General features: G+C 41.3%; 1 protein-coding gene across 1 annotated transcript in view; it reads right to left on the reverse strand.

The window, feature by feature from the left end:
• The window catches only part of Aff3 (AF4/FMR2 family member 3), a 544,092-nt gene extending 534,411 nt beyond the window's left edge, over nt 1–9,681 (reverse strand). Inside the window, exon 1 of the mRNA XM_008845867.1 lies at nt 9,627–9,681. Coding sequence (XP_008844089.1) covers nt 9,627–9,679 — 53 coding nt within the window. The 5' untranslated portion in view covers nt 9,680–9,681. The remainder of the gene's footprint in view (nt 1–9,626) is intronic.
• Nucleotides 9,682–9,696: the final 15 nt, after the last annotated feature.

Here is a 9,696-nt window from a genome sequence, read left to right on the forward strand (position 1 = left end):
AATGTGTTACTGAATATGTTAAAGCTGTAATGAAATGCTTCTTCTAATCATGTGCTTATTAAATTTTTAAAAATTAAAAAAAAATTGTCATAGTAAAAAAAAAACTTTTAAACTGTTTAATCACTTAATTATCCTGCTAACTACATTATATATTGGAAGCCAGAAAGTACTGTGTTCTCCAATGTAAAATGCAAATGAATTAATTGTATGACACTGGAACAAACCAAAACATTAACCGCATATTTGCAGACCTTACCACAGGCCTAACTTATGCCCAACAATTTCCTTTCCTCCTTCTCATAATGAAAAGAAAGTTAAATTAGAGGAAAATAATGACGCATGCTACAAGAAATGATTACACACTATCAGTCAGATAACACAGTGGTCTGTGATACACAAGGCTAGATATGGCCACAAGTAAGATCTGCAGGCCCAATGGTGCTACCACTCCTGCAAACATATATGTCCCTAGACCACAGATTTAAATTTGTCCCACTAATCCTAAAAATTCAGCCTTCTTTTCCAAATCAACATCCACAGTTGTTTAAATCCTGTTTTTCTCCTGTTGGTAACCACCTTCCTTACCCAACTCAAAGAAATGGAAATGTGTGTGCAGACACATGAATGTGTACGTGTGAGCACACCTTCATTGAGAAAATAAATCTAATGACCTTTCCACTGCTCTCATAGAATGTACAAACTCAATTGTGCTGCATTTCATTAGCCCCACATGCACATATTTTTCTACTAAAACAGGATTGGATTAAATAGGGAAGCTGCAGTGAGTTTTCCCACCTAATTGACCCATGGGACTGAGTGGAGCATGCCTGGTCACACTGGGACAGAAAGTACCTGCCTGAGGTCTGAGACCTACCCTTGGTTCCCCTTGAACTATGAGTTGTGATTTCTCTTAGACATTGGGAAAGCTGGCCACCAGGTAGAGCAGTCATTCTGTAAATAGCTGCTACCCATCTTCTACTACTGCCCCCTAAGCCCCATCCCCACTCCCTTCCTCCCAATGGAGAATGGCTAGAAAAGATAGAAGGTATTTGCTCTTCATCCTGGGTGCAGGTAGGAGCCGCGCTGTGAGAGTTCCCACCAATCTGGAAGTATTTTAAGGTCCTCTCAGTGCTCCCCAGTCCCTTCTGATGCAGAAGGAAGGCTGCCTTGAAGAACTGACAAGAACTGAAAAGCTATAAAAAGTGATTAGCCTATTTATTACAAATTGTGTTTACTTAGGTATTTATGTTTATTTCCCACTCTATCCCCACTAGGATACAATTAACCACCCCCTCATTCATCAGAATTGTATTAAAAAGACATGCAGCAATAAAATACTGTCTCTAAATGTAACCTTCCAGCATGATTAAACAGTGATGTTACTACACAAATGTCTTCCCCAAACAGGGAGTACAATACAAAGCCTTATGAATGAGCTTCTTCTGGATCCACTGAGTTCTTACAATTCAATGTTGTCCTGTGACTAAGCATCATTACCTGAGAACTCATCAGAAATGTAAAATCATGAACTCCACTTTGGTCCTATCAGATTAAAATCTGTATCTTGACAAGATCCCTAGGCCCTCTGGATGCCCATTAAAGATCAGCACTCACTCCCTAGATGAGAGTTAAAGACACACATACCCTCAAAGCAGCTTTCTATTGTCATAGGTCTTTTATTCCTCTAGATATTTTCTCCAGAAAAATGGACTTTCCAATTTGAAAACAAAAACAAACTATTTTCCAGAATTGGTGCTGATTCACTACAGGAAAGCTTTTTTCTGTCAGGGAGCTAATTAACATTTCAATGAACATTGACAGAAAATTTGTTTTGTTACTTCATAATGGAGGTAAACAACACAGGTATGACAAGAAAATTTTAACTAAAACTAACCGGACTCATATTACAGCCCCCAAGGGGTTTCTGAAAACTAATCTCCTGTCCATAAAAAAAAACAAAAAATAAAATTATTTTCAGAATCAAGTTAAGCACATAACTGTGAGTTGCTGCTATGTTAGCATGGTCTACAAATTATGGTCACTTTTGTTTACCTCCGCTAACAATAGGCCTCCTGGGGAGAAATTATGTGAAGAAGTTTAAGTTTACACACTCTCTCCCTCCCCCCTGCTTTCCCCACCTGTAAGCAGAGAAATTGCAGAGGGAGAAATACCCAAGTGAATACAATTAATGCCTTCTTCCAGCTTCGATTCATGATTCCCTGAGACGAGAACGGTCTTAGAATCTATCAGCTGGAAGGAATTTCAGGGACCAAACACCACTCCTGGTCCACATACCCATGAATATCTTTTTGCAATGCCAGGCAACTGTTTTGCTCTGCCACAGCCCACACCACATCACTGATAAATGCTCACACACCCACTGATCTTACTCGTGCCCTTGAGCAACAACTCTCTTCCCCCTTCCAATGAAACGTCTTCACAGCCCAGGTGTTAATGTTTTCAGATTAAAACCCATTTCACTTCTTCAGTGGTGTGGTATCCTCTTAGCCTGGTCTGTGTATTTTGTTTCTAGTGAAATTAAATTATGATTAGCCTGACATAATTTAAAGAGACCCACAGTGCCAAATGAAGTCATTTGATGTAATGGTTAGTAATACAATACATTCTCAGTGAAACATCAGAGATTATGTAATGGCTCATAGATCTATATATGATGCTCATACAACCATATTTATCTGCTGGACTATGATGCACAACTAAGAAAAACTACTAATCTGCATTCAAGTATGTCCCTGGGTCCCACTGCCAGGGAAAGAACTCTGTACCCCATGGATGGCTGAAGCTGACCCCACGTAGCCTTTCTGTAACTTCCTTTGTTTATGAAAAAAAGGAGACATTTTTTAAGGAAGCAAAGGGTATAAAAGAACTATATTTGGCACTCACAGAGCAACTGACACTTTTATTACTTAACATCACAACCTTATGAGGTAGGCCAGAATAAACGCTGTCATTTTATAAGTGATTAAGCCAAGACTGAAAATAGGAAACGAGGGAAGACAGAAAAAAAAAACCCTGAGCTGCCCAGGGCCAAACACAAAGCAAGATTGGATCCAGTTGAATTCAAAAACTCCAATTAAATTTCCAGACAAAAGGAAATAGTTAATGTTGAAAATAAGTTTCACAGATTTCACTTTGAAATAAAACAAGGAAACATTATTCTATATCAAATGATATTAATATTTTCTTTTATGGCCTTGATTTTGCCACCTGGCTTTATTCACAAAATAAGGAAAATTTAAATGGGCAAATTAATTCCAGGTTAAAAAAAATCCCATTTATGCACAAAATTATCTTGTACTTCATACTGAGAAATTCATTTTTGTTCTTGACTATTATTTTAACCGGTATTAAGCAGAAGGGCCTCACTGAGTTGCTAATCCAAAGTGTCATTGATTAAACATTCTGGCTCACAGGGACATTCTCCCAAAATAGATTCTTAGCATTTTATAACCCTCCTACATTTCACAAAGGAGAATCTGGAACACAGGAAGGAACCATTTCCTCATACGTAATACTCATCTTCATTGTCATCAAAGGCATTTGGTTAAAACCCAAACACACACCCAACGCGCATCCTTCCCTTCATCCTCATGGACCCCAGCTGAGTTTGTGTCCTCAACTTCCATATCCTGAGGTAACCAGTCTCCCACCCAGCTTTCCTCAACCTACACCACACTCTCAATGACTGCTACTCACCAGCAGGAGCAGTTGTCCATCTACTCCCTGCTTCCTCCACACGGGTCACCCTCAGACCTCTGCTACCCTTGGAAGTGAGTAGTCCCAGAACCGGAGGGGCCCTTTCCCACGCTCTGGGCGTGCTCTAGCACTTCCAACCAAAGAAAGCCTCCTCTATATGAACTATATGATCACTCTTGGCCAGTGACAGTAAGGGTAGTCTACCAAAGTCTGCTCTCAACCAAACAGCTCCAGAAACCTGGGGCTCCACACACATGTGTTCAGCACTCCTTCCACCCTTTGTAGGCTGCTTTGACCCAAAAGTGCTGACAAAATGGAGAAAGACCTTAGGATGTATGGTGCTAGAAGGTCCAGGAACCTGAGTGTCAAGATGAGAAATTTCTAGAGTCTTCTAACATTATGAAAAATATAAGAAGCCTAAAGGGCTTTGAGGAAGCCTGCCCTGGGTATATCCAATAGAGATCAATTTGAAAAGAACCAAGAGCTTCAAAAAGCCCTCCAGAAAACATCAAGGTGGGGACTAAGCTGGTAACAGTGCTGTTTCCTCTTCCAGGAGCCTGAGAGCAGTTGCAGTCCATTCTCATCCTGCCTAAGTTCATAACTTCATCTTCAAATAAACGTCACATTTTAGTCCCCCTTTGTATCTGCAATATTCCTTCCATGTGGATCCTCCTTCCTTTTATTTCCTCCTGAAATTCTACTCCTCAGGATGCATTTCAGTATCACACAGTTGTGCATTCTTACTTTCTCAACAGGATGTGCCCATGCCCCCTCCCGCTGGCAGTGTCAGCTCTGTATTGTAGATATTTATGCACATAGCTTATTCCCCTTTAAGTTCCTAACAGATTCTCTATAGCTTCCCTTATGGAAGGGGTCTCAGACCGCAGGCTCCAAGCCATGGGTGCACAATTGTATAATGAAAAAGAAATTGACTAGAAAATATCAGAATGCATTATACATAGTAAGAATAATTGGTGTCTAGTGACACTCTGATTTCAGTTGTCTGTACGCACGTGCACAGGGGTAGTGGGTTAAATGTATCTGTTGATTATGAGTTACGGTCCAAAGCATTTCAAGGCCTGTAGTATTTGTCCAAAAGTAATGTCTAGTGAAATCTTACTGAGTTGACCAGATTGGTGAGTATGAAACAATCCATATGTTACTATTTCAAAGGTTTCAACTTAAAGGAACATGTTATGCCTGTGTGAACAGAAGTATATGGACTCTGGGTTTATGTGAAGTTTGTGGGGGACAGGGTTAAGGTGAGTAGTAAGAAGACCTTAGTATTTATTATTGCATCTTGATAGACTTTCTCCCTAGTAAAAATTAAATACAAGTTCGTTCTGGAAAATAGTCTTCATTTGCTAAAATCACCTCATGATTATCAGGCTCTGAGTGTTTAAAATATGTGGTATAGGTAATTCTACCATGACCCATGAAAGGATCTTGCAGAGACACCAAGAAAGCTCTTGTTCGTGTTCTTCCTTTACTCAAGATGCCTCTACGTCCTCGCTCCCACCCATCTGCAAAAATCCCATTCATCTTCCAAAGCTTAGTTCAAAGACCACCTCTTCCATGGAAGCCTTTTCTGAAAAAAATCTCCTCTTTGCCTCCCTACCACCCACCCTAGTCCCAAGTATGATGTCTTCCGAATCTCTGGTGCTGAAAACTTCCTTGTGCACTTATCTCACTCTCATAGCAGACAACAACATGCATAACCCATGCTTCTACTCCTCTGTGTATCCAGCAGCTATCACAAGTTCTTATATTTTAGAGACAACAAAGATATGTCAAGTGAAGAAACAAAAGCAATAGTGAGTATGTTAAAGATGGATGGCCATTATGTTAAAGGCCCTGAGGAATGGCTCATGTGTCTAACAGCTGACTCAAAGCTGGTAGACCATGAGAGAAAGAGGGGAATGGAACAGAATGGAGGCGTTTCTCCTTGGAATACCTGCCTTTGCATGGATACTGAACCCCAACTCTCAGGACTCCACTCTTCAGAAGCTGAAGAGCGAGATACAGAATGAGCCATTGACTGTATCCCAAGTTCTCCACCCTCAGAGTAGGAATGGGAAGTAGAGCTACGATGTTTGTTGGGGATACATTTCTCAATTTTAAGGTTTAGCTGAAATGAACAGCTATTTGATCATCCATTCTCAAAAGACCCACCCTAAAAACTAAACACGGTTGTTTCTGAATGAGAAGTAGTATGCAAGGAGACAGGGCCAGTGGCTCTTTACTGATCAATTGGTTGTCTACACTGATTATACTTTCCCTTCACATTCTGTCTACAGTCATTTGAGGACACTTTCTGTGGACACTAGAAGCAAGCTCAAGTTCAAAGTCACAGTCACAACTAGTAAAATACAATTTGTTTTACTGGGAAGCAATATCTACCAACTAGAAAAGTGTGTTATGGATTGGAAAAAGATTATCTTTTGCTATTAATATGTACTTCTTCCTCTCCTCAAAGACTGGTAGCTTTTTTATGATGAAAGAAGGAAAGTGCTCAATGGTCTTTATGTAAAATTTATATCTCCTTCCATAAGTTAATTCATAATTAACAGGCACAATTTCCTAAATCATGATATTTTGTTTTCAGATGTATAATGATCAATAGGCATCTAAAGATCAATACCATTTAAGGCTCTGACCTTCTCTTTCAATATTTTAATACAACCTTAACTTTCAGTCCTTAAGCTTTTTCTATGTGATTCATTTCAAAGCCACCTTCATCAACTAGAAGGCACCTGCAGTATTCTAGCAAAGGCACAGATCTAAAGTCAGGAAAGCGGGCTTTGAAACTAATTCTTGGTCAAGTATGACTCCTCCACATTGAGCAGTATGAACTTAGGCAGGTTACCAGATTTTCCTATCTGTAAAATGGGACTAACAACAGTACTTGCTTTGTAAGGTTCTGGTAAGGAAAAAAGTGGACTTAAATATGTAAGAACAGTGTCTGGTAATTACTAAATATTAGTGTGAAAATGTCTGTTGTCATTGGTGGTTGCAGTCCAGTTACCTAACAGTTCAAATCTTCTATTTCCTCATTGAGAAAATGAGACGCCTGTCACTTACCACTTCAGGATTGTTACAAGATCAACGAAATGATGGATATGAAAATGCTAGACACATAAAGTATTCAAAGGCCAGTTATCCAAAAACTTAAAAGACTGAGGCAGGAGGACTACCTGGAGTCTGAGGCCAGCACAGCAAGATCCTCCTTCCAAAAAAAAAAGAGAGAGAGGAAGGGAGAAGGGCAGAAGGAAGGAGGAATGAGAAGAGGAGGGGGTGAGAGAGAGTAAAAACCAACTCAAAGGCTAGGTATTTTTGATCCCCTATAAGCTAAAAGCAAAACATAAACTTAAATTTTTGAGTAAATCTCAAGTCAGTTCAAAATGCCAAATGTGACCCATAACTAAGAAAATATCTGATCATGTTAGAAATATGTTCTTAAGGAGTTTGATTTCTCTTTAACCTTACCTGAAAGATAAATTTTTGTAAAATGTAAATTCTATATCCACAAAATAAGAAACATTCTCTTAAGTCAAGATGTTCTACCACACTATAATCAAGAAACCCTGAATGCTTTCGTAAGTCAAAAATTTATGTAATGATTAAAATGTGATTGCATGTACGATAGCTTTTTAAAAATGCTTGCTGCGGGGCTGGAGAGATGGCTCAGCAGTTAGGAGCACTAACTGCTCTTGTAGAGGACCAGGGTTCCATTCCCAGCACCCACATGGTGGCTACTAACCGTCTTTAACCCAGTTCTAAGGGAATCTGAAGCCCTCTTCTGACCTCTGCGGCATTGCACAACACAGGTGGACTCACATACATGCAGGCAATACACTCATACACATAAAATAAAAATAATGAATAAAATATTTTTTAAATGCTTGCTGGCCATAGTGGCGCATGCCTTTAATCCCATCACTCAGGAAGCAGAGGCAAGTGGACCTTTGTGAATTTGAAGTCAGCCTGGTCTACATACTGAGTTCCGGGCCAGTCAGGGTTACATAGTGAGATCCTGTCTCAAAAACCAAAAACAAACAAACAAAAGGTCAACTTTTCTTTTGAAAAAAAATAATTTAGCTAATATAAATTTCAAGTCAATTCCATATTCTGTAACTGATTAAGGTAATTTTTCTGGGAACTGAAGATTCAGCTTGAGGCCCGGCCTGAAAAATTATGGCTAATAATCTCAAAATACACCTTACGAAAGTCAGGTGGGAGTTCAATTTGAATCAGCAAGCAGGTAAGCGGCATAAAAATAAGCCAAAGCAATAAGTTTTTCCCTTTGACTAAAAAACTCCCTTTGAAAAGACAAAAGTCATTTTTAAAGAACAGTTGCTACCTGGAAACCTATTGAATTTGTGCCAGAAACCAACATTTCTAAATGTAAACCTGTAAAATAATGGGTATCTGTAAATGAAAGGCTGAAATAACCCCAGGAGCAGCAACACAGTAATTAGCAACTTTTATAGAGTAATAACATGTTTCATATTCTTTCTACACTGGCTGTTTGAAGTTTCCAGTGTAATATATACAAGTTTTATTACATTAAGGCCCATCCTTGTGTGTTTTATAGGCGCCAGCATTATGCAGACCAAGCTGTACTCACCATCGGATCTTTTATAAGAAACTGTTCGATAATGCACTAGCTTTGTGTCTGGTTTATTTTGTTACACCTGTCTTAGGAAAATAAAAGTCACTGCAAGCCTAAATCACTGAAAACATCCACATGTCCACATACTATCGATATATGAGCCATAAATCACAAAGCAGTTTAGCTTTAAAATTGCACATTGCATATTCATGTGCACACCACTTGCAGTTTTAGACACATGTGAACTCTTTACTGAATTAAAAAGAGGAAAAAAAGCTCAAGTTCTACAATCAGCGATTACCAGAAGCAGAACAGAGTGCAGTTAATATGCTTGTTCCAGCAGATGTTCATCCCCGTAAATATTAACCATAACACAAGTTCCTCCAGGAATATGCAAGTAGTAATTTCACCACCTGAATAGGGCTGGTTAGAAACATTTAAGGGGTGGGGGTAATATGAGGGATGCTGGAACAGCCAATGGGATTTTTTTAAGCCAACTGCAACTGGAATTAAACCGTTTCTACCTGGATTTACCTACAACGGCTCCCTAATGTGAGAATCCCGAGTACTAGAACCCGAAATGCACTCCAGGCTGCCAGCTCTGAGCCTGACATAAAGGGATACGCGGGATGCTGGGGCGAGGGGCAGAAAGGAGTTGCTCAACTGTGGGGAGGTGTGAAGAAGGACGCAAAGGAATTGTAAATCTCGAGGAAACGAGTCTCCTTGGGCCAAAGCCTCTGGAATTCCTGCACAGAGACACACTGGCCTCCTGCCCCGGGTGTTCACTTTTCCATCTCGAGTGGGACTGGGTGGGACAGACAGAAGGATGCAGGAGGCAAGACCTGGGGCAGACGGGGAGCGGGCTTGGAAGCATCCTCTGCGGGCACTTGGCAGCAGTACCAACTCCAGTGGGTCCCGGGGGGTGAGCCCGGGGCTCTCAGCTAGCAGAAAGGGAGAGCGAACGCGGGGAAAAGAGCTGAGAGGGGCTGGGGGGCCGAGGGGTGGATCCTCGGGCATTAGTGACACGTTCTAAAAATCGCTTCTTTTTCTCTGCACGGCTGCGCTCTTCCCCTGGCACTCAGATCCCCGGCCCCTCGGGCTGGGGCGAGCAGCATCGAGAGGGGGTAAAACTGACGGGCAGGCGGCCGTGCATCCAGCCCTGGGAGGCTGGAAGGAGCCGGCGAGGCGGGCGCCCCGACCCTCCCCACCCCCACGCCGGCCGGCTGCCCGGCGCCCCCGGCCCAGGTGAGGACGTGCGGCCGCCGCGGTCCCCCGAACAGCCGGCACCCGGACTCACCACAGCGACTCGAGGTCCCATTCCTGGAGCAGGGCTAAGTCGAAGCTGTCCATGGTGGGAGGTGTCAGCG

The sequence above is a fragment of the Nannospalax galili genome, unplaced genomic scaffold, assembly GCF_000622305.1.
Source record: "Nannospalax galili isolate Female #2095 unplaced genomic scaffold, S.galili_v1.0 scaffold182, whole genome shotgun sequence".
In the NCBI taxonomy this organism is placed as follows: Eukaryota; Metazoa; Chordata; class Mammalia; order Rodentia; family Spalacidae; genus Nannospalax; species Nannospalax galili.